Here is a 25,349-nt window from a genome sequence, read left to right as displayed (position 1 = left end):
ATACTTAATTAATCACACCAATTCACCATGTGACAACTGCGGCACTGCAAGTCATTGACGTAATCATCAAGAGGCAAAGAACAGTCCACGTCATCCAGTTCTTCAGCCGTGGAAATTCGTGCTGGACACTGGACGCATCAAACTACCTGCACCATCCACGTACCCATATATATCCTCATTTTCTTTCTTTTAGCGTACTTATGTACGGATCGTTAGATGTATTCATCAGTGTTGCATAGGAGTACTTGCACGCATGTTTATATAAACTAGCTAAATACCCGTTAGTTGTAATAGAGTCCTAAACTAAATAAGAGAACCTCATCTTTCTAAAACTATTTCACATTGTCTACTAAAAGCGTCAATCAAATTAAATTATTTATATATATATATATATATATATTTGTACAAAATTTTAATATAGAAATATTCTATATAACATTATTTCAATCCGAATTGAAATCAGACCTATCACCTTTCGGTGTATAAAATTACAAGAAAGAAAAAGAGGAGGCTCCTTCGGATCGGTCGTCTGATCGAATTTGAGGAAAATCGGCGCTTGACTCAGCGCCCGATTTACGTGCAAAAACTGCTTTAAACTGAATTTTCTCTTAAATTATTTATCCAAATCATGATCCGATTGCACCATTAAATTCGTTGCAATTAAATCTTCAAAACAAGACCACACATGGATATATTCCAACGAAAAAAATTAGCTTATTATTGAATTATTTTTAAATGTTGCACGATGTTCCACCAGATATATCGGAATTGTTTCACTAAGTAGATCGAAAATGTTTCACTCGTTTAAATCGGGTGTTGTTTCACCTTATATAAAAACAATTTTTCAGCAAATAGCGAAAGAATGTTTCAGTTCACTGCAACATTAGATCTATACATAGTGAAACATTGTGAGTACACTAGGTGAAACATTTTTCGGTGGAACAAAAAATAAACCAAATTTCCTTAATAGGGGGTTTCCAAAATATGTGGATTTTTTGTTGCAAGAGAATGTTTCGTTAATTGGAACATTAGATCTATACATAATGAAACATTGTAAATACACTAGATGAAACATTTTTTATGGAACAAAAAATAAACTAAATTCCCTTAATAGAGAGTTTCTAAAATATGTGGGTTTTTTGTTGCAAAAGAATATTTTAATTCACTGTAACATTATATCTATACATAGTGAAACATTGCAAGTACATTAGGTGAAACATCTTTTGTGGAAAAATGGGAGGGAGAAGTGGGTGGGCCCACCAGGTAATAACGTGGGGGAGGGCGGGGGGGGGGGGGAGGGGGCCGCGATCCAGCTCCACCTGCACCGGTCGCCCAGGGCGAATCGTTATCGAGAAAAAGAAATCGTGTGATGCCAAATAAAGGGAAAGTGTGTATGGACGATCTCACGTTTAATTTGGTCGGGCTTGAACTTTTATGATTTAACCCTTTCACGTTGGCAAAATCTAAACCGAGAAGCCTCTCGGTTTAGCATTAACCAGCGACAAACCAATTTGTGAGAAGGACGGCTACACGTGCTGACGTGCATGCTTGTTTTTCCTATTAGACATGCATGCATTTTTCTTTCTTCTTATAAAGTTTTCTCTCAAATTACTTATCCGATTTACAATCCGATTACACCATTGTGTTTGTTACAATTAAATCTTCACAACAAGATCTTACATGATTATATTACGATGAAAAAATATTTATATTTGTATATTACTTTTATTATATATATAAGTTATTTTTATCATATATATATATATATATATATATATATATATATATATATATATATATATATATATATAAGTTACTTTTAGATTTGACTAAGTTACTTCTTAGACATATAAAAGTAAATTCAATAAAGTCTAAAAGTAATTTACAAATATTATAAAAGTATCTTAAAATAAAACGGAAACATATTATTGCATTTTTCAAGTTGAAAGGAAACACTAGATGAAGTATAAACCAGCTACCACTAGTTGTGTAGTCACGTCCAATGAACAAAAGGCACGCATTAAAGTTACTTTCTTTTTGTTATAAGTTACTTCTATAATATATGTAAATTACTTTTTAAGCTTTATTTAATTTACTTTTATATGTCGAAGAAGTAATTTAGTGAAATCTAAAAGTAATTTAGATATATTATAAAAGTAATTTATAATTTTTCATCAAAATATAATCATGTGAAATCTTGTTATAAAGATTTAATTGCTACGAACACAACGTTGTAATCAGATCGTAGATTGGATGAGTAGTTTAAGAGAAAATTTTGTTTAAAGTATAGGTGAATAGGGTCTCTCATAGATGAAGTGGTAGCTGATTTAGACAAACCAGCTACCACTAGCTGTGCAGTCATGTCCTTTCACGTTGTACACATATTTTATATATAGATAAAGAAAACACATATACATTAGATTACTCTCCGTTTCATACTATAACACTTTCTAGCATTGCCCACATTCATATAAATGTTAATAAATCTATACACACATATGTCTAGATTTATTAACATCTATATGAATATTAGTAATGATAAAAAATCTTATAATATGATACGGAGGAAGTAATTTTTTTTAATTAGTAGTGATCGTATGTTGTCATTAATGTAGGGACGACTGTTTTGACTGCCTATCTATCATTCGATAAAAAGGTCTCTCCCAAGTCCCAAACGACAGCCGGCATTCGTGCATGAATCCCAAATCCCAATGTGCATCCAACAGTAAAAAAAATTGACAGATACTCTCCTCCGTCTTGTAAAAGAAAGTCAAAGAAAGTCATTTATAATAATGTTTAAGTCAAATCTTAGAAATATAAATCATGAATAACTCTCAAGTTGTTGAGTTTAAAATGTAAAATTATATGAATAGATTGGTCTTGAAAAATACTTTCATAAAAATATACAATATCACTTTTTAATAAATATTTTTATAGAAACAAAAAGTCAAACTTGTGTTTTAGAGACCGTGTCGCTGTCCAAAACGACTTTCTATACGAGTATGGAGGGAGTAGATATTGCTACAGAAAATCAGTCAAATATTGGCAGATAGTAACCAACTCGCATCGCACGCCAATACGCGTTATAATGTGTAAGTGTAACACGTACTTACTGATCCCCGTGGTTAATTAATTTGACCGCTGAATCGGCGTTATCCTAACGAGCTACTCCCTCCGTCTCTAAATATTTAACATCGTTGATTCTTTTAAACATGTTTAACCGTTTATTTTATTTAAAAAGTTTAAGTAATGATTATTTTTTTTATCATTTGATTCATTGTTAAATATACTACTACTCAACTTTTTAATAATATTCATAAAACTTTTTAAATAAACGAACGGTCAGATATGTTTAAAAAAAAAGTCAACGGTATAAAATGTCGGATGAAGTAATATTTTAGTTTCTACCGCGAGAGCGACGGCCACGCCATGTCGTACGTATGTATGTACATCTATTGGTCCGATCGATCGCAACGTTGCCGCACCCAACGAAAGTTCGGATGAACCAACCCCCTAGCTACCACATCGATCTGCGTCGTATGGATATACGTGTGCACAAAACGCGAGCGCGACGTACGCGGCGGCCAATTCAACAAGTAGCTATCTGTAGCTACTTGGTCTCACCGGTCGATTTTTCTCTGCACCGATCGAGTAATAAACGTGCAGTCGATATTGTATAAGTTGGGCGGCTGGATATTATGCCCTGTTGCAAGATGAGGACATACTTTCTCCGTCTCAAAAAAAACAAACCCTGGATTTTTGTGTCTAACGTTTGACTATCCATCTTATATGAATTTTTTTATAATCAATATTTTCATAGTTGTTAAATGATAAAACATGATTAATACTTTATGCGTGACTTATCTTTTTAATTTTTTTCATAATTTTTTTCAAATAAGACGGACGGTCAAACGTTGGACACGGAAACCTATGAGTTTGTCTTTTTTTTGGACGGAGGGAGTATATGACTACGGTGGTATATTCTTCCGGATCTATATGACATAACTATTTAGTACTTACCAATGGACAAACCAAATATCAAAAAGTTGATGATTAAATGGATTTTAAATGTACGTATATATTCTATAAATTTATATGTACTTTTTTTCTAACAGTTTAATTAGCTTGTAGTAGCATTTTTTTTTAAAAAAGAATTATAGTTAGCTGATTAAAGTACTGGCTATATATAACCAATATACTCTCTTTATCATAATATAAGAGATTTTGGTTAAATGTGACACATCTAGTATAATGAATCATGACCAAATTTATTGTATTAGATTGTGTCATATTACTCAAACTGATTTTTTATATTATGGGATAGAGTAGTATCATTGTATATTCGTATGCAATAACGACACGAGGATGACTGGCTGACTGGTACTTTGCATCGGATCATATATTACAACTCGCCGAGAAGGCCGAACGGTTTTGTACTACCTTTTCGTTTATCTCCATCGATTTTGGTAGCTATACTAGCTAGTTGCTGCTGTCAACTACAGTGCTACTACTTGCTGGTGGACCAGAGCATCCAGAATAGTACGAATTCACACATGTTTTGGAAGCAAGCGCAGCTGTCTGAATTTTTTTTTCTTTTTCTTCCCTGCTCTCTCTATAATCTATATCCATATTTCTCCTACTACGTGCCAACAACTAGTCGTCGAAGCGTGTGCTTGCAGACTTGCAGAGTTGCAGTACATGGCAGAACTCAGTTCAAAGAAATGGCACGATGGCATGCATGCATGAATGAATAAATCTACGACGACGCGACCATCGCCGATCGAGAGAGGAAAGGAGGACGAATTGCCCAATCGAACAGAAGAAAATTAAAACCACGAATAATATTCTCGATTAGTTACTCTTCTTTTTCTTCTTCTAATATTCCCTTCTACTATTATAAATAGCTTGGCCATGGCCCCAACCATAGACGACCTTAATTAGCTCGATCTGCAAGCAATCCAAAGCCAACCCAAGCCAAGCTCACGAGTGCAGAGCTAGACGACGTGTAGATACGTAGTCTCCTCCGATATCTCTCTCTCGATCGATCGACGCCTCTGCATATATAATACCCATACCATGTTGCGTCCTCAGCTCAATCCATCTAGCCACACGACGACGACGAGCAGCAGCAGCAGCACGCAGCTGTTCGCATCCTCGTCGTGCATCGCTAGCCTTCGCCGGCCGTCGTCTCCGTCGTCGGTGGTCGCCGCCGCACGCCGGACGCGGGGGCAAGGTAGCAGTCGGGTTGTTGTTGTGTGCGCGTCGTCGTCGGCGACGGCGAGCAGGGGAGATAGTTCTTCGGACATGGCGGCGGCGGCGGCGGTGCGGGTGAAGGCGGTGGCGACGATCAAGGTCACCGTCGGCGAGTTGATCAACAGGTCGATCGACATCAGGGATCTCATCGGCAGGTCGCTCTCCCTCGAGCTCGTCAGCTCCGAGCTTGACGCGAGTAAGCTAAGCTAATTAATTGTTTTTTCTGTTAATTAATGATTAGATGGATTGATTTGATGCATATTCCTGCATGCATGCAAGCATCGTATGCATGCACTGATAATACTCTCCGTCCGTACCATAATATAAGAGATTTTAAAACGATGTGACACATCCTAAAATAACGAATATGGACAAATCTCATGGGATGGGATGGAGGGAGTACTTGATTTGCATAGTTTTTATGCATACTTTGGTTCTTAGATCTCATGACCTAAGTAGCGGAAAACTATTCTAAACTCTACAGGGACATTCATTGTTATTTACATGCTATCTAAATGGTTATAAAAATTTTTAATAAGATATATTAATATGTGATAAATCACTCTACAAACATGTGAGGTTAAATTTAACTTCTACAAGTTCTAAAAAGATAGTGGTGAATATATGTTGACTAGTCATAGTTTAATTTATTTTTATTGCAACATTTAGGAGTTAAATTTTAACTTATTATATTTGTGGAGTTATCTATCATATATTAATCCATCTTTGTTAATTTTTTTATTTTTTAAATAACCATTTGAATAACATGCAAATAACGAGAATGTTCCATCGAAGAGATTACAATCCACTCTTCTGAATAGCTATCAAATAATAGTGATCCACTATCCTAAATGCTCTCTATTGAGCCTTGCGGATTAATTAATCACCACAATTAATTATGCAGAGACCGGGAAGGAGAAAGCAACTGTGCGGAGCTACGCGCACAATGTGGACGACGACGATCATAGCGTCGTCACCTACGAGGCCGACTTCGACGTGCCGAGTGGATTCGGCCCCCTCGGCGCCATCATCGTCACCAACGAACTCCGGCAGGAGATGTTCCTCGAGGACATCAACCTCACCGCCAGCGATGGCGCCGGCAACTCCACTGTCCTCCCCATCCGCTGCAACTCCTGGGTCCAACCCAAGTCCGGCGGCGATGAGGGCACGCCTAGCAAACGCATCTTCTTCGCCAACAAGGTACTTCCTCCGTTTTATATTATAAGTAATTTTAATTTTTTCTAGTCAAATTTGTTTAAGTTTGGTTAAGTTTATAAAAAAATAGTAGCTTTTTAACGCAACAAACTTATAATCAAAATATATTCAATATTAGATGTAATGAAACTAATTTATTATTTTAAATGTTTTTAATTTGTTCCATAAACCTGGTCAAACTCAACAAAGTGTAACTAAGAAAAAAAAAGTTAAAACTACTTACAATATATGAAACGGAGGGAATACTTCATTAATTAATTAAAACACACTATTAAATTATTAATACATCTAAATTTATATTAAAAAAGGTGAAATATCATCTCAAATTTTCTCACAAAATCTGAATTGGAGAGTAACTACTCCATATATATATATATATATATATATATATATATATCTCACTTAAATGTCCTGATAATTTGATTCATTAGTTGGAGTTAGCGTGGATGACGAGCGACCGCGATTGTGCGCTTGCTCTTAGTGCACTTATATAGTCCCTCGGTTGCTTAAATTCCCCCGAAATTTTCACAAATTCACACGCAGCATAAAACGTCAATTGTATTGGGCTTACAAATCAAAAATTGCCACCGAGTTGGGCTGGCCCATGGGCCGTCCCGTAAACAGGTGGGCCCAACCTAGCAAAATCGTTGCCGGGACCACCTATACATTTGTCGACAAATTTTCTACTAAAAATTTGACAGATGTAATTATAGTACAATCGTAGTGTAATTACACTGTAACTTGCATGTAACTACAGTGTAACTTGTATATAAGTTTCACGTAATTTTGAATTGTTAGATCTATTACAAGATTTGTTCTGGTGAGGAAGAAAAAAATCACAGCACACACATATGTGAAAGGATTTATTCCTAGGACCTCTATTTTACTGAAATAACATGTTGCCGAGAAATTCTTGAAAGTTACATACAAGTTACATTATAGTTACAGTGTAATTACATGTAAGTTACAGTTTAATTACACTACGATTGTACTGTAATTACATCTGACAAATATTAGGGGAGAAATTTGATGACAAATATCTAGCAAAATCGTTGCCATTTTGCAGACTTACTTGCCAGGACAGACGCCGGTGGGGCTCTGGAGCTACCGGAAGAATGACCTCCAGCAAAAGCGCGGTGACGGCACCGGCGAGAGGGAGGCCGACGACCGTGTCTACGACTACGACGTTTACAACGACCTCGGTAACCCCGACAGCAACGGCGATCTCGCCCGCCCCATCCTCGGCGGCAACAAGCAGTTCCCCTACCCTCGCCGCTGCCGCACCGGCCGCCCCCCCTCCAAAAAAGGTTCGTGAGAGAAATTTTACTGTTCTTGAAAAAGTATCTCAAGGTACCTAAATTTCACAGTAAAATTTTCGATAACTCAGGGTACTTAGTAACTACATATATCAAATTTTACACTAATGTGGTACCTTCTGGTACCATCCTCTAAAGAATGGTAAAATTACCCGTATAACGGATTACGTATAGTCGTTGTCGTCTCCGGTGGCGACTGATCGAGTTTTGGACAATGTTGCAGACCCTAAGTCGGAGACGAGGAAGGGCAACGTGTACGTGCCGAGGGACGAGGAGTTCTCACCGGAGAAGGAGGACTACTTCCTCCGCAAGACGGTGGGGTCGGTGCTCCAGGCCGCCGTGCCGGCGGCGCAGTCGCTGCTCCTCGACAAGCTGAAATGGAACCTTCCGTTCCCGTCCTTCTTCGTCATCGACAAGCTGTTCGAGGACGGCGTCGAGCTTCCCGGCGTCGACAAGCTCAACTTCCTCGAGAGCGTCGTGCCCCGCCTGCTCGAACACCTCCGCGACACCCCCGCCGAGAAGATCCTCCGCTTCGAAACTCCGGCCAACATCCAAAGTAGGCATCGAATTAAACCGAACAGCTTCACCTCGATCGCCATTGATTCTGCAGCATTCCAAGTGTCTAATGGTGTTTGCTGTGTCTTAACTGCAGAGGACAAGTTCGCATGGCTCAGAGACGAGGAGTTCGCGAGGGAAACGCTCGCTGGCATCAACCCGTACGCCATCGAGCTCGTCAGGGTGAGTCTTCATGTCAAGAATTCAGATATTTCGATTCGGATTTTAGAGAAAGTTTGTCAATGTTGTGCAGGTTTGATTTTGGTTTGATTTTTGCTCTGTGAGTGCAGGAATTTCCGCTGAAGAGCAAGCTCGACCCGGCGGTGTACGGTCCGGCGGAGTCGGCGATCACCGCCGATTTGCTGGAGGAGCAGATGAGGCGCGTGATGACGGTGGAGGAGGCGATCAGCCAGAAGAGGCTGTTCATGCTCGACTTCCATGACCTCTTCTTGCCGTACGTGCACAAGATCCGGTCGCTGGACCACACCACCATGTACGGCTCGCGCACCGTCTTCTTCCTCACCGACGACGGCACGCTGCAGCTGCTCGCCATCGAGCTCACCCGGCCGGCCTCGCCGTCGCAGCCGCAGTGGCGGCAGGTGTTCACGCCGTCCACGGACGCCACCATGTCGTGGCTGTGGCGGATGGCCAAGGCCCACGTCCGCGCCCACGACGCCGGCCACCACGAGCTCATCACCCACTGGCTGCGCACGCACTGCGCGGTGGAGCCGTACATCATCGCGGCGAACCGGCAGCTCAGCGAGATGCACCCCATCTACCAGCTGCTGCGCCCGCACTTCCGCTACACGATGCGGATCAACGCGCGCGCCCGCTCGGCGCTGATCAGCGCCGGCGGCATCATCGAGCGATCCTTCTCGCCGCAGAAGTACTCCATGGAGCTCAGCTCCGTCGCCTACGACAAGCTCTGGCGCTTCGACACGGAGGCGCTCCCCGCCGACCTCGTCCGCCGCGGCATGGCCGAGGAGGACCCCACGGCGGAGCACGGCCTCAAGCTCGCCATCGAGGACTACCCGTTCGCCAACGACGGCCTCCTCATCTGGGACGCCATCAAGACCTGGGTCCAGGCGTACGTCGCGCGGTTCTACCCCGACGCCGCCAGCGTCGCCGGCGACGAGGAGCTCCAGGCGTTCTGGACCGAGGTGCGGACCAAGGGGCACGGCGACAAGAAGGACGAGCCGTGGTGGCCGAAGCTGGACACGCCGGAGAGCCTCGCGCACACGCTGACCACCATCATCTGGGTGGCGGCGGCGCACCACGCCGCCGTCAACTTCGGGCAGTACGACTTCGGCGGGTACTTCCCCAACCGGCCGTCCATCGCGCGCACGGTCATGCCGGTGGAGGAGCCCGTGGACGGCGCCGCCATGGAGAGGTTCCTGGACAACCCGGACCAGGCGCTCCGCGAGTGCTTCCCGTCGCAGGTGCAGGCGACGGTGGTGATGGCGGTGCTCGACGTGCTGTCCAGCCACTCCACCGACGAGGAGTACCTCGGCGGCGAGCAGACGAGGCCGTGGAACAGCGACGCGGCGGTGCAGGCGGCGTACGACGGGTTCGCAGCCCGGCTCAAGGAGATCGAGGGCGTCATCGATGGCCGGAACAAGGACAGGAAGCTCAAGAACAGGTGCGGCGCCGGCATCCTGCCGTACCAGCTGATGAAGCCCTTCTCCGACTCCGGCGTCACCGGCATGGGCATCCCCAACAGCACATCCATCTGATGAGACAAAACGCTCCAAAACTACTTGCAAATTGATCATTCATCATCTACTGTTTTAACCAATATGTCACTCCCAAATCTTTATTGATTTTTATCATGTTCGAAAAGATAATCGAGAGGTATCATACCATTTTTATAGTGTAAAATTTAGATATTATGTATCTCAAGGTATCACAATGTTTAATGTAAATAAATTTTGTTACCTCAAGATATTTTCTTAGCGACTGTAATTTTTTTCCTCTGTTGGCACCATTCTTATCTGCCTTTTAACAGAGCTAGTACTTTCTATATGAAGATCTTTTAAAAAAACAAATTAATAAATCTATTTTTAATTTGTACTAGTAGTTAATATTTAATTAATGACACGCTAATAATCCAACTCGCTTTACACGCAATAGACTAACTCAACCTAGCCGCTGAGCGGTCCCACATGTCGGCAGAGGTTGGGCGGTGGTGCAGTATCGGTGCGTCAGCCGTGGACTCGCAGGTGGTGAGCGGCGGGTGAAAATCTAGCCCGGCCTTGGCCGGACTGACAACGATGATTCATTACCCCTCCTGAGGGCGTTGTTGTGCCATCTCATTGTAGCGCCCATTCCGTCGTGGCGCCTAGCGGGAAAAATTAAATTCTAAAAACCCTAATTGCGAAAATTGTTTCTTCGCTTGCAGTCAGTCTCCGTGCCTTCCCGGATCTCGAATCCCCGATCCATCGTCAAATCCAAACCCTAATCTCAATTTCCCTTCCCAAATCGAATTCCTCCACAAAAGTCTATTTTGCCTTCCTCAGGTTCGGTGGGCCGATTTCCTCCCGGCCCATCTCTCTCTCTCTCTCTCTCTCTCCCTTTCTCCCTCGCTCTGCCCGTGCGCTGCGTGCGCGTGCGCGTGAGCCGCGCCGAGCCAAGCGCCCTCCGCCCTCGCTGCTGCTTCCCGCCAACGCCGCCCAAATCGTCGCGTCGCCCCGTTGCTTCCCGCGCGCGCACGCCGTGGTGGCCGACCAGCCAGTCGCTGCCGCCGTCAGCACCTGCCGCGCCTGCCCTGCGTCTGCCGCCCGTGTTGCCGCTCCGCTCCAAACTGGTCCGCCGTCATCGCCGTCGTCATCGACCCGGCCCCGCCACCTCCACGCGCTAGCTTCCAAGGGATGGAGGCCGAGCTCCTCCTCCCTCTGCCGCGTCGCCCTCTTTCCCTCTTCCTTTTCCCAAAGTGGCAAGGGGCAAGCCCCCCTTTCTCTCCTCCTTTTCCCTTTTCTCTTCCGCCGGCGTCACCCCCCTGTCGCCGTTTTGGCCGTGACCGCCGAGCGCTAGCTCGCTCCCTTGACCGCCCTAGGTCGGTTCCGAAACCGACATCGCCTCCTATTTAACCAAGGCGCCCTCCCATCGATTCCTCCTCCCGTTTCGCTCGCCACCACCGCGCCATTGCCGCCCCTCTGTCTCGCCTCCGCCGTTCATCGCCAAGCACCGGGATAGCTGGTGCGTGCGAAGGACGCGTGAAGGGGACTTCGGGTGCATCGTCTTCCTCCGCTTTCCCGGCCCGAGGCCGGAGAGATCACTCCCGTGCCGTCGGCCCATCGTCATTGCGCCCCGTCCCGCACGGTAGTGCATCTCCCCGTTCTCCCTCCTCGTTCCCCCTCTTCCCCTTAGCTTTCGATACAAGCTTGTGTAGCCTCCCGTAGCTAGCTGGCGCCGCCCCAAGCCTTGCCGCCGCCCACTGTGTGCTCGCCGCCGTCGCCGCCCGAGCTCGGTAGCGCCTCTCATCGCCGGCCACCCTCGGTGCGTTTCCTCCTAATCCGTCGCAAGGAATGCAATCCCGAGGTCGTGTAGATGCTCTAGTCTGGAGGAATCGAACCCTAGTCGTCTCGCCGTCGTTCCCCTCTTCTCTCGCTGCCGGTGGCCGCCGCCGCAATCCGCCGCCGACGAACTCCCTCCGGCGAATCCAAGCCGTTGGCTCGCTCCCTCTCGTTCTCCCTCGTCATTCCGGTGTACACCCCGTCGCCCCTCGTCGTCGCACGGCGTCCCGGAGAAACCGCCGCCGCCCGCCGTCCATTCGCGGCCGGCGCCTTCGTCTTTCTCCAGCCGGCCCGCATGGCAGCCACGTAGGCGCCACGTCGGTGCCACCTCGGCACGACCGAATCGGCTGACCCGGTCAGCCGCTCCCTCCGTTCCACCCTCCCCGTGCGCATGGTCCACGGTGAGCCGTGAGGCTGTGCGTGGGCCCGCCGCACACCGCGTCCGCCGCGAACCGCGCATGCGCCGCGCCTCCCCTTCGCAAACCCTAGCACGCCCCGCGTGCACCTCGCTCACGGTGAGCCGAGCCGCCGACAAGCAGGTCCCACTCGGGACCACGCGAAATGGACCCGGCCCACCGGCTCCCTCTCTCTCCTCCCCGCCCGCGCGCGCGCCTTGGGCCGCCTTCTCGGGCCGGCTGGCCCGTTAAGCTCGGCCGAGCCGCCCCTTTCTCTCGGGCCACGCCCTAGCCGCCCGAGGGAAGTCTAATTCCCCTCCCTCTTTCTTTTCTTTTCTTTTCTCAAAAAGGATTTAAATAAATCCTTTTCCTTTAGATCAAAAATCCAATAATCTTAGAAATTCAATATCTTCTCAACCGTATGTCCGTTTGACTCCGTTCAACTTCCAAAATTCCTCAAATCTCAAGATCTATCTAATGGCACGCTTAGAGGTCAATAATAGGGCTTTATTTTCGCCGTTTGTTGAGTTGTCCCGTTTCGCGTGCAGTTTCGGAGCCCGAAGACCCGCGGTGCGAGGATTTCGAGGATCAAGCTCAAGATCTTGAGCAAGGCAAGTCACCTTTGATCATCTTGCACCTATAATTTAAATCTAAGTATTTCTTTTCCCCAAATATTGCATGAATAGGATCTACACAAGTAATTCGGCCGCGGCTTGCGAGATAGCCTGCCGGCCCCCAATCCTAATTGCTGTAATTACCCTCCGTGAATTATTGAACACTTAACCCTTTGTCGACTGTTGTGCTTCGATGTACGGGCCTTCAGGCACGTGCATCGGAACACCTCCCCTCAAATATAAAACATCCAACGATGGGTAGAACTTGGGTTTTACAAAAGACTTGGAAAACCCGACACCTGGGTCGGTGCTTGCGAACTAAATGAATTTCCAAAATCGCGGATCGGGGAACGTACCGGGAGTACGGTTTCCCGCTCTTGCACTTAAGGACCGTTTCCTTGGAATTTCATCTGAACATAAGACAAGTGCGACCACATAGGTGAAATGGGACACCCCTGGCCGAGTAAATTGCTAATCGGGGGAGCCTTGATGCCAAGAGACATGTGGATTCAACGGGTTGGTGTCGGGGAGAACCCCCGGGCTTCTTGGCACAATATGGTCCGGGACCTAACCTGGTGTTGGTTTGGGACCCCTCTCGTTGGCATATGGTAAACCTGTGTCGGCTTTCGAAATGTCTTGTCATGAAAGCCTCAAGGTCTCCAGACGTGGCTGTTCTGCACGGGCTGGGTGATCCGGGTTAGTAATGTCGTGTGGGTAAAGTGTACCCCCTTTGCAGAGGTTAACAAACTGTTCGAACAGCCGTGCCCATGGTCATGGGCGGATGTGAGGTGATTCCTAGCGTAGTTTTGCTTGACTACTGCTTTGTGAAATTGCTGTTGTGGAATGGGTTCGATGTTTTGAAAAATCTGCGGTTGATGGGATCAGCCAGGCCCGGGTGGCCGTTTGAAAGCTGTTGGCCGGGTGCCAACCCTGATCAATTCAAAGACTGATACATTGCACATACTCCGACCGGACGAGACGCACTGTCCCATCCGTGTCGTTTGAGAAGCACTCACTTAGTTGTTTCAAAAAGGAGTTTAAATAAAATCAATTGCAAAAACAACAGCCTTTCCTTTGAAGCCTGCATTAAACACTTAATTCCCATGGCTTGCTGAGTACTCCTGTATTCACCCTTGCTCTATATAAATAATCCCCCCCTCCAGTTGCTGAAGAAGATGATATGGCCCCCGCTGACGAGGAGTTCTTCCAGGAGCAAGTCGGCTACGATGAGTTTTAGGGTTTCGGCCTAGTTCCCAAGTCACACCTATGATGATTGGTCCAAGTCTTGGCTTCCGCTTTCCCTTTTGTAATGCAGTTGTGAGCTCGGGATCTGTCTGCAGCCCAACATGATTGTACTCCTACTCTATAATAAAGAGACCTCTGTTGCTGTGATATACTATCTTCCTGTGATACCAGCACTGTTTCCTGGGACTGGTATCGATTAACAGGTTAATTTAGAGCGTCACGGGCTAGTTCCGCTCGGGGCTAGATCGGGGCGTGACACTCATCCCTCAAGGGTGGTTGCCGGGCGAAAGCCCAGTCTTGACTCTTTTGAGATTTTGACGGACGACGGCGGCGGTTTTTCGTCGCTTCCCTCCTTGGAGACGTCGTTTAGGCATCCCCTTGCTGAAACCACTCGAACGATTGGTGCAAGCACGCTCTAGAATAGAGTTGGGCTTTGTGTTGGTTGTAAGGGCTTTTTTGGACGATTTTGTATGTGTTTCTTTGTTGGCCTAGCAGCGATGGGTCACGCTTAGCGGCAACCAGTTCAATGCTAGCCTTCTCCGGAACCTGTGTGTTGGCGCTGTCGGTGAGTGGGTAGTGGTATATTTTTTTATTTTTCCTAGTTACGACCTTACAGGGTTGTAATCTTGTAATTTTTTTCCTACTCTATTAATAGAATTTCGCAATGTCTCGTGCGAGTCGTTAAAAAAAAAACCTAGCCGCTGAGTCGAAAGGTGTGTTAACTGCTAAGTCAAAGATACCTAACTAAATGCAAAATAATTCACTAAGACTTTTCTATTGTACTATTAGCTTTTCTAAAACCAAAGCCGAGTAACAGAAGTGACAAATAAAATCCTAAATGAATCACAATACTGAGATCTACCATTTAAAACTAGCTATGACTTTGAAACATGAGCTCAACATAATCTGGGAGATCGGGATAAGAGGAAACACAAAAAAAAAGTGTGATGGCAAAACCGTGGATGTATAACTCTATCCATCGAGGTTCAAACAACTTCTCCGGTGCTCTCAAATCATATACGTGGTTGCGCATTAGTGACTAGATTCAGTCGCTCTTTAACCACTAGTGTCTAACCCCTGCTCTTCACCTTTTTAGCATATATTAAGAGTTACATTTGCAAGTACGAGATTATGGTATGTATATATAATGATGTATGTGCGTATACGTCTTCCACATAGTCTTCCACATAGTTATAGGAGAGAAAATAAAAGAGGAGGGATCGGTAGAATACCCAAAGGACAAGGGAAAAAGGCATATCGCCTGTTGGGCCTAACAGGCCGTGCCAACATATATACCGTTGGGTAATCGTATCATTCTTAAAAATGTATATAAAAGTATTCTATTTTTTAGTGTAAAATTTAGTAGCTCTACGTACTGAGTATCTCAAGATATTAAAAATTCTAGTGTAAAATTTAGATACCTCGAGATACTTTCTTGTAAAATTCCTACCATATACCTTGCTGTCCTTTGCCGGCAACCTGCTCGATCACTATATCCCTTTGCCCCTCTCCTCTTCACGTTTCATCTCTCACGTGCATGGCGGCTTCGATGCAAGTATAAACAGGCAGAACCAATTCAGTCTAAAGATTTGGCTACATAAAGCACATCAAGTTTTTGCCACCTCCAGCACGGAACAATTAAGGTTCCAGCATGCAAGAATTCAGGTATTATTATGTCTGAGCTAGCTGCAATGAACATGTCTCATATACATCAAGATTTATCTATGAGTAACTGAGCAAAATTAACATGGTACCACAGGTAAAAATGTATACAACCATCCAGCATTGCAGGAAATTCTCCAGCTAAGCGAGTTTCTATGAGCTTTTTTACAGCCAGGCTAAATAATCCAGAACAGGCTAATTAAAAGCGATGGGTACAAATTACAGATCATTGGCACGACGCATCCTTCACTGGTTGCAGCAGGTTAAGCGGAACACCAGCATGCCATGATGAGCGCGCCCTTCTCAAGTTCTCAGCGATTAGCTAATGAACGATACAGGAACTTCTGCAGGACGACAGATTGAGAATTCAGAATTCAGAACAAGAAATTTTTCGAGTGAAAGTCAGAACAAGAAATTCAGTGAGTGTTCAAAGGTAGGTTACTTTTCATTTCCTTTTCCTTTCTTTCACTTCTACACACACACACACACACACACACACACACACATATATATATATATATATATATATATATATATATATACATAAAACACTATGTGCCATGGTTTCCATTACTTATAGTGTGACACAAAAAGACTCATGTGTTTCTTTCCAAATCATCATTTTCAGAAAGATTTCCTACTGGAAAATTTAAATTACCTGCCACCATTTACATTTCTGGATGTCGCAGTTCTAACAAGAGGTACAATTGCAAAAGAGTTGCCTATCATGCAAGTACCAAGAAAAAGTAAATATATGTAACCAAAGAACCGAGAAATAAAATAACTAGACAAGTACAGGAATTACCTAGGTTATGTTCCCAGATATGGCATTATATCATCATCATCTAGCAATACACCGATGTCAGGGATTGGACTACTACCAATGAAGTCAAAAGGCAATCCATCAAACGAATTCCCATTGAACTTATCAGCAGTACCACTGTCGAAAGGATCTCCCATGAGCTGATTTCCATGGCCAGCAACAGAGGTTGAATTCCTACTACCTGTGGCTGTGATATGATAACCATATGAACTGCTATCAGCCAACACCCCAGTCTCCGTAATAGGCACATGATCATCTATAGATTTTGGTAGTGATTGTTTCATGGGCAAAGAATGATTACCACCTGACGAAGAATTAGTAGTAAAATCAATAGGTGGTGGACCAACATCAACCTGAAAAGTGTCTTCAGACCATGGATTTGTGTGACCATTATTTTGGCATGCTAAAGGCTGATATCCCATATAAATCCTTGAAGGATTAACATTTGTAATCTGGTTGCTGTTATAGTTATTAACCACAGCAGCAGGAGAAGATACGAAGTTCCCTTGAACATATTGATGCTGTAGAGTTTCAGTTGTATTGACATGGCTGAGGCTTGTCATCTGGTTAGCCATGCCCATCATCTCCGTTTGGTTTATTCTGCTCATATTGGGCAATGCGTTGCTCACAATGGCTAGTTGATTGTCATCTTTTTGTGTTACCTCAACCTCAGATTCAGCAGTAAGTAAATGACCACTAGGTCTCTTTCTCTTCCTTGATTCATTGGTCCCTTCATTGCTAGGAAGTACTTGATTGGGTTGCTGATCATGGCGTCCTCTGTTGTGTCGACTAGAGGTATGCTCCTCTCTGATCTGCGCAGTTGGCTGACGACGCCCCACATCATCTTTGGATGATGAAGAGCGAGGAGGTTCCTCCAAATGGTCGACATCATACTCATCACTGCTGCTATATATATCATCACTTTTTCCCTCACGAGAACTACGGTGTGTAATCTGTGATCCAACATTGTCAGAACTGCGAAAATATATTTCCTCTCTTCGAAGAACTCCCAGCCAAATCAAGCTCTCTTTAGCAGTCATTTTGTCTTGCAAGCACTTCGATTTCCTTACACAATTCCTGATCTTATCAAAGTTTGGGGCCATGTGCTTGATCACACCCATCAGCACGCCAACCTTCCAAACCTTCTTAAGATCATGTGGTTTTCTGTATGGTGGTGATATTCCCATTGGAAGGCCTAAAGAAATCCACCAATCCTCATTTCCTGATGGCCACCATGGGGGAGGGACACCCTTATCCAGTGGGTACTTGCGCTGCTGCGGGCTGCAATGCTGCATCAACGATGAGAGCAATGATCCCAGGGTAGCATCCTGGAGATCCATCAAGCTATGCTGGTTCAAGACCCCTCTGCGCTTAGCATCAACCAGCATTGAGTTCTCAACCTCATACTTTGCAATGGCAACCGGCCCATTCACATCGAACCGAACCTTCTCCTTCCACCAAGCTCTAATGTTATCCGATGCACCACTGACAGGCTTCCCTTTATCAGGAATGATCCCATAAACAAACCCACGAGCATTGCACACCTCCATCAGCTTGAGCATGTACCTCAAGATCCCATCCTGGACTCTCGCCGTCTTCTTGCGGAGAGCCTGCTCAGACATCTTCTTTGTTTTGGACTCCTCTAGTGCTGCCTGCTGCAGAGCAAGCTTCTGCTGCCTCTCCTTGATCCTCTTCAGCTTGATCTTGTCTTTCCACATCCGTCGGGCCAGCTCCTCGGCATCAATCTCCTCATCACTGACATCATTCTCCGTGAGGTTCTCGACGCCATCAACCTCAAAGTCAGACGTATCGCCTAAATCCTCCGTGAGAATAGAAGGATTGCCCATTGAATTTACTGCTTCCTACCTTCCTTAACCAAATTATCTCATCACCCGAGACAACTCCTTGTGCTTAGTTGGCTTGTTCAACGATACCATCAATAGAGGAATCTGCCCAATTTATGCATGTGGTCAGACGCAATACTAACAAAAATAAGAGTAATAGATTAGAATTGCAAAATCATACATGGAAATGTCAAAAACCCATCTAAAAATTTCCCTGGCTTTAATCTGCTAACTCTGTATCATCTAAACCATCAAGAACAGACGCCAGATCAATCCACACATATCATCATCCATCACAACTCACGACCTAAATTCCCAAACAGAAAATGATATGCCCCTTGAATCAAAACTGCACCTCTCACGACGACACGTTTCCGCACAACCTCGCTTGCAAAAGGCCGCAACCCTGCGGGGGATACAGGTAACGGAGACTGATCTCGAACCAATCAAACCCTAAAAAATCATGCGCAGCGAGGAAAAAAAACGGCGCCACCTATCCCTCGACCACAAACCCCCACCCTCAGAACAGCCGAAATGGATTGGCGGCGGCATTGAAACACACATACCTCGTCGGAGATGCTGCTCCCGCCGCCGCCGCCGCCGCGGCGTAATCAGATGAGAATGTCTGGGTTTGCAAGGCGGAGGGGTTTGGATTTGTGATGGTGATTTTATTTTGGAAGGGGGGACGAGGCAAAAAGAGGAAGAAATGGAGAGAGTCGCTGTGGCGGAAATTGAAAGCAGCCGCGGTGGGATGACGTCACGCAAGAGGCTGGTTGTTTTTTTTTTTTTTGTGCTTTTGTTTTTGTTTCGAGTGTTTTGCCTTTTTTTTTTTCCCTTTTTTTTACAGATGCTGTGCACTCCTTGTGTTTGTTTGTCTTGCTATCTAACACTTGCAGCCCTGCGTAGTGTGTTAGTAGAACTCAGAACAAATAAAAGATGTTATGATTTTGTTGATACGAGATAATAGGTGGAGTGTTATATTTTTAACAAATTCTGAAGGTTAGAAATTAATATGTTTTTATGCCGGAGAGTGGTGAAATTGTCTGTTGAATTAGCACTGCATCATTGTCATTTAAAAGTAAGAGATATCGACCTCTTGTTTTTGTTGTCGACTTCACGAGTGATGCACTAGCAAACGTGTATCTTAGCAATTAAATGAGCGCGATACTTGACTTTCTTTCGATATGTGTACGAAACGCTTAGGATGAGTGTAGAGTCGTATGGCATACATGTATTGTATTTCTGTTAAGTTAATTTATTGAGGTATTGATTTCTTTTTTTTCTTTGTACTAACTAAATGAAAAAAAGGTTGAGAATGTTTTTGTCGCCTCTTACATGACAACAAAATAGGTAATCCTTGTTTTTAGCTTTTTATTGTGAAAAAGATAAGATTACATTTATTAGGATATATGACCAATCCGATAAACTTGATTCCATCCAAGTTTCTATATATAGTGGATTTAGAGAAGGTTCATTGAACCTGGTCGCTCCAGAACACATAAGCAGGCGAGGAAGCGTCTAGGTTCGATGTATCCTCCTCAGTGGTACACAGCCATGGCTCCAGTTGTCCACAAGACAGGGCCCATACAAAGGTTTAGTGTCCGATGGCGTGAGGTTACGGCCCACAGGTCCACTCCTCAACAACAAACCAGAGGCCCATATAGACGATTACCACAATAGTTTATATTTGACCAACAGTATCCCTAAATAGAACCCAATTCTAGAATTGAGGTTTATTTTAGAGTGAATGAAAAACTTGCTCCGATAGTTCTCCTAGAGATGTATCCAAAAAATTGGATTCCCCTTCTCCTCCTATCCACAAGTCGGGAGACACTCTCGCTCCATATTTCCGTGCGATCCCCTTCTCCTCCTATCCACAAGTCAGGAGACACTCTCGCTCCATATTTCCGTACGATCCCGCTGTATCAGTTGGTAGTTAGGGGTAAGTCCACTTTTTATTATTAGGAATTATATATGTTGGAAATAAAAATTTATTTACACCTTAAAATCAAATTAGGAATTCCAAAAACAGAATTTGAGAGAGATTTTCAGGTATATGTCGGACATGCTCTTAAGGTACGATAGCCACATACTTCCTCCGGTCTTAAAAAAAAATAAATCAAATCCTACAATGAATCTGATTCGTGTTTTTTTTTTTTTTGACAGATGGAGTACTGGGAACTGATATATTCTTTTGCTCGTCTTCTGGCACTTGACATTACACAGATAAGACAGTTTCCTGAATGTAGAATTATAGATCAGTCACACGATTACAGCTCAGTTCAAGTAAAGGATACTACAACATAATCATCATCCCTCGAAAAAAAACTAGAACAAAACTTGACACTGAGAACCTCCTGGCAAACTGTCTTTGCAAGGGCAAAGTCTTTGCCAAGGTTTTTGCTTCTGTACTTTCAATTCTTGCCCCGACCACGCCTAGGTGGCACTGTAGTCCACCCATCAGCGTCAGGAACAGGCTTGGAAGGTTTTGGCTCGTCCACCGCCATCTTCTCCGCGCTGCCTGCTTCATTATCCATCATCGAAGGCTCACCATCGTCATCGTCGTCCTCGTCATCCGAGCTATCATCGTCTCCATCAACCACCATCTGCTCATGAGAAGGAAAACAATTATCAGGGTGTTGTGTTTCCGGTATAGTTATATTTCAAGCTTCCAGCAGACTTGCCAATGATGCAATCGTTATAAAGAGCTTTTGAACTATGCTCCAAGGATTATTCAGGAACAGAACCAATGCTAAAATTGGCAAAATAAGGCAGCGTTCGTTTCTCCAACTGAAATGGGATGAAATTTTAGATACTCGTGGCACGCTTCTCAAACTGCTAAACGGTGTATTTCATGCGAAAACTTTCTATATGAAAGTTGCTCTAAAATATCAGATTAATCCATTTTTCAAGTTTATAATAATTAAAACTCAATTAATCACATGTTATTACCACCTCGTTTTGCGTGAAACACTTAATCTTCATCTTCAGCAGATTCAAACGCCACCTAGAATGCTAATTTTAGCTGCTAGATGTTGTAGATCAAGGTGCGTTCGTTGTCTATGCAGCAAGTTGGAAATGCTAATGAGGTGCCTTTTGGTAAATCATCTACATACAATCGAGTATGTAAGATAGTTTACTATTAACTCGCATCAAGCTATGTGATGTATATTTCCCTTATTCTACAACCATATGTAAGTTCACTACTTGATCGCTTTGACCTTAAATCCTCCTTTAACATAAAAATACTGAAACTAGCTTCTACAATAATCAGGGGAAAAAAATGTGAGGTCGTATCAGAAAGACCACATACTCAAGGAGTCATATATCAAATTGTTAAATCCATATTCAGAGGCAAGTGAATACAGATTTACAACAAATAAATTAGGGGTATAAAGCAAGTATAGAAGGAACACTTGATCATTTGTTAAAACTGCAGTACCTTTCTACTCTGGGAAACAGCATTCCCTTGAGCACGTGAGTTCCTAAGCTTCTCAACTGAAGAATAGTTGCTTTGCAGGCATTCTTCATGCATAATCAACAATTGTTCAGCGACCTGTCTGCACCAAAATAGTTCAAATTAACGTGCACATATCATGTTTCAAGCAAGTAAAACAAACACAACATTTACACACTTGACGGAAACAACACATTTCGCCATGATCATGGTGTTCAGTCTTAGATTTCTACTACAGAAGTGGAGAATGATTTCCTATTCCTTGAGCTTGATCTAAAAATTATTAGCTGCTAACACCAAGCGCCTAGGCAACACCTAGCACTGCACCTCACTGACCTATTAAGTGGTTAATCATCTTTTACATGAACAACTGGGAAGAGCATTATCCTGACTTTGGTCTTGTTAGGCTAACAAGGTTAAGGTCTTCATATGCAGAACTAGAAATGAATAAGAAAGAACTGAGAGCCATCTGAATAATCGGATGTGTGGCACCTCACTGACCTGGGTTCAGTCATAATATCATTAACAAGCTTCTCACCTATAAGGGCAGCAAAAGTTTGCATTTCCAGTGGGATGCGAATCTATGGACTATGATGTAAATCCAGGCCTCAACAATTGCCATCTCTATGTTCAGCATGCACACACGTGGTGCACACAGTTGCATGTGTGTGTTGTGAGTTGCGGTGTCAGAGCCTCAGAGGGCAAGCGTTCTCCAACAATCTCTCTACCAAAAAGCCTAGCGCCGGATCGACTTCTTGTGAAAATTAAAGGTACTATGAACTATTGAATCATCTTAGAAGAAGTGAAAGCGACATCTGCAAACCATTTTAAAGATTTAATGCTAGAAAAAGGTACAATTCCAGAATGAAAATACAAAAGGAACAACCATGAAGCATACTTGGGATACTACCTCCGTTTCAGGTTATAAGACTTTCTAGCATTGCCCACATTCATATATATGTTAATGAATCTAGACATATATGTGTGCCTAGATTCATTAACATCTATATGAATGTGAGCAATGCTAGAAAGTCTTATAACCTGAAACGGAGGAAGTACAATTTATGAGATTAAAAGTTAATGGCATTTGCTAAATATGGATGGAGAGGAAACAATCACCTCTTCAACACTACCATCCTCAAAGTCCGCATTGAAGGATTCGGACACTGTGTCATACATCATATCCACCAAATCTTCATAATAATGTTTACCTGGACAAGAAACCTTGTTAATTTCAAAAGCAGACATGTATAAAAGTGAAGCAAGAAAAAATTGAAACCTAAAGCACACAGCAAATTCATATAAGTCATGCCAAATCATGCAATCAAATGGCGTCCTCCAATTAAGGAATAACATAATCCTATCTTCCCCTGCATCCCCTGTTGAAATCTCAGAGAAACCGAAACTATCTGCTCATAGATAGCATAGCTTTCTTTTCAGTAGCCGCATCAAAACTTAGAATCTCGAGTCAAAAACTGAAATCTTCGTTAGAAGAAGAAGTGCCATCTTTCTACCATTGAGTTCAATTCAACGCATAAATCCCATGTATCCTAAACCGAAACGAAAATCTCGCTGCGATAACCTAAGATAGATCAAAGGGGCACGCTAACAGTTTACCTGGATTAGATCGCACCCAAAAAACAGTACTAAAAAGTAATAACAGATGATGATGATGTTACAGGGAGGGGAAAGGAAGAACACAAGTATACCCTTGGAGTTGGCGAACCACGAGAGGATGGATTCGGCGAGCTGGTCGGCCTTGGCGCGGGAGTCGCGGCCGCCCCACTGGTTCTCCACCGCCATCTGCAGCGCCGTCCAGCGCCCGAACACCAGCCCGATCCCCTCGCCGAGGGCAGCCGCCGCCTGGGCCGAGAGCGCCCCGCCGCCGCCGCTAGTGGATCCAGCCATGGCGTGGGGAGAGAGAGAGCGCTTGGGAGGGGAGGAAGAGGGCTTGGGGTTTTTAGCCGGCGGCGGGGATGCGCGAGAGGGAGACCGAGCGGAACAAGGGTTTGGGACTTTGGGTAGGGAGAGGCTGTTTTATGCATGAAAGCCCTTGGTTTTCAGAAAAATCTGAGAAAGGGAATTTTGTAGCCTTCTGTTAGAGCCTCATCGCTTGCCCATATTTTCTAATATAAGCTAGAGGCTGTTTATTTCAGATTAAGATCATTGTAATTTAGATTATTAAATTAGATTACTATAAGCTGGATTATAATAAGGCCCTCTTTGTTTAGGCTTATAAGCTAACTTATAAGTCGAAAAGTCTAAGCCAAAACAAACAAACAGCTTTTTCATTTGTCTTTTTTGAAGCCATAAGCCACTCTAACACTATTAAGCCAAAAGCTAGGTTGGAGAAGCTTTTTTTGGCTTATATGAGATAGATGTATGACTCCACCACTAAACTTAGGACATTAAATCCATTGGCTTATAAATCATATAAGCCAATAAGCTGACTTAAAAGTCTAGGCCAATAAACCTAAGCCTAAACAAAGAGGGCCTAAGCTGACATAGAATAAGCTATGAGTTGTTTGTTTTTTCTGGATCATTGGTGACATTTAGGGATAGTGGATCTTTAGCCACCCAATAATCTGAAAAAAGCTTCTCTATAGAAGATTATTAGATTATACTAATTTGACTTATAGATTATAATAATCTATCATAATAATCTATTTGTTTGTTTTAGCTTACTTCTAATTAATAATCTAGATTATAATAATCCGAAGTTGAATCATACAGGGCCTAAAACAGCTTATTAGAGAATAAAAATTAATTTATAGGTAAAAATTTTATATGGTTGTTCATAGCGATTTAAATCCAACGCTAAAAACATATTACGTTGAAAATATCTTGAAATCAACTTTAAAATCAAGTTCAAAAATTTAAAATTTGACTTTTGCTTTGACTTGTTAGGTTAACTGATGGGACTCTCAAACGGTAGGCACACATCTACAAACAAGGCACCTAAAAATCAGTTTATTTGTTTTGTCAATTGTAGGAAAATATTTCACCACACAGTGAAAAAAAATTAGTATCTTAAAATGGTGAAATATAGTCATTCATGATTGAAACATCCTCTTTCGTACCAGAGAAAACAAGCTTCAACTATTGTAACATCATCAAATCTGTAAGAAATCAAAGACATAAATATAAAACATTATCAAAATACATATGCAATATTTTAATCCAACACCAAGAAACATCAAGATACATTGGATGAAAAAAATTACATAATGTACCATTGTATACCAACTTCTTTCTCCTATGTGGTGGGCGTCTACTCTATGATTTTCACTACAGATCCATGTTGGGATGGTGCTTATGAGACCCTTCTCCACTAAGACAGGCAACCGCCACTCTCCTGGCCCTTGCCACTCTATTATTGTTGGTTGCATGTATCTTTATGTTATACTTGTCGCTCAGCCAAACTGAAATTGGGTCACCTCGACCATCTTTCTTCAGCT

The 25,349-nt window shown here is 43.6% G+C and overlaps 3 protein-coding genes across 6 annotated transcripts; 1 reads left to right on the top strand and 2 right to left on the bottom strand.

Annotated features, from left to right (window-relative positions):
- The first annotated feature begins 4,946 nt into the window (after positions 1-4,946).
- LOC127781456 (lipoxygenase 7, chloroplastic) lies at positions 4,947-10,217 on the top strand. Its single transcript, XM_052308411.1, has 6 exons — positions 4,947-5,449; positions 6,158-6,453; positions 7,535-7,775; positions 8,008-8,340; positions 8,437-8,522; positions 8,630-10,217. The coding sequence occupies exons 1-6, from the start codon at positions 5,077-5,079 to the stop codon at positions 10,070-10,072; spliced, it is 2,772 nt and encodes a 923-aa protein (XP_052164371.1). The 5' UTR covers positions 4,947-5,076; the 3' UTR covers positions 10,073-10,217.
- Positions 10,218-15,715: 5,498 nt separating this feature from the next.
- Positions 15,716-19,140, bottom strand: LOC127781426 (ETHYLENE INSENSITIVE 3-like 3 protein). 4 transcript variants are annotated; one of them, XR_008018995.1, is made up of 5 exons: positions 19,001-19,140; positions 16,895-18,539; positions 16,573-16,777; positions 16,426-16,489; positions 15,716-16,111 (listed from the first exon to the last, which is right to left on the bottom strand). XR_008018995.1 is itself a non-coding variant. In XM_052308379.1 (3 exons), the coding sequence occupies exon 2, from the start codon at positions 18,435-18,437 to the stop codon at positions 16,578-16,580; it is 1,860 nt and encodes a 619-aa protein (XP_052164339.1). In that variant the 5' UTR covers positions 18,438-18,539; positions 19,001-19,140; the 3' UTR covers positions 15,716-16,111; positions 16,573-16,577. The 4 variants fall into 4 exon arrangements, 1 of the variants encoding a protein (XP_052164339.1); XR_008018993.1 differs by having other exon boundaries at positions 16,573-18,539; XR_008018994.1 differs by lacking the exon at positions 19,001-19,140 and adding an exon at positions 18,790-18,828 and having other exon boundaries at positions 16,573-18,539.
- A 1,421-nt stretch (positions 19,141-20,561) lies between these two features.
- On the bottom strand, positions 20,562-23,904 carry LOC127781235 (pre-rRNA-processing protein TSR2-like). Its single transcript, XM_052308166.1, has 4 exons — positions 23,601-23,904; positions 23,011-23,102; positions 21,877-21,990; positions 20,562-21,040 (listed from the first exon to the last, which is right to left on the bottom strand). Exons 1-4 carry the CDS (start codon positions 23,797-23,799, stop codon positions 20,849-20,851), a joined length of 597 nt encoding a protein of 198 aa, XP_052164126.1. The 5' UTR covers positions 23,800-23,904; the 3' UTR covers positions 20,562-20,848.
- Between the last annotated feature and the right edge of the window lie 1,445 nt (positions 23,905-25,349).

The sequence above is a fragment of the Oryza glaberrima genome, chromosome 8, assembly GCF_000147395.1.
Source record: "Oryza glaberrima chromosome 8, OglaRS2, whole genome shotgun sequence".
Lineage (NCBI taxonomy): Eukaryota > Viridiplantae > Streptophyta > Magnoliopsida > Poales > Poaceae > Oryza > Oryza glaberrima.
This window is presented reverse-complemented; position numbering and strand designations above follow the sequence as displayed.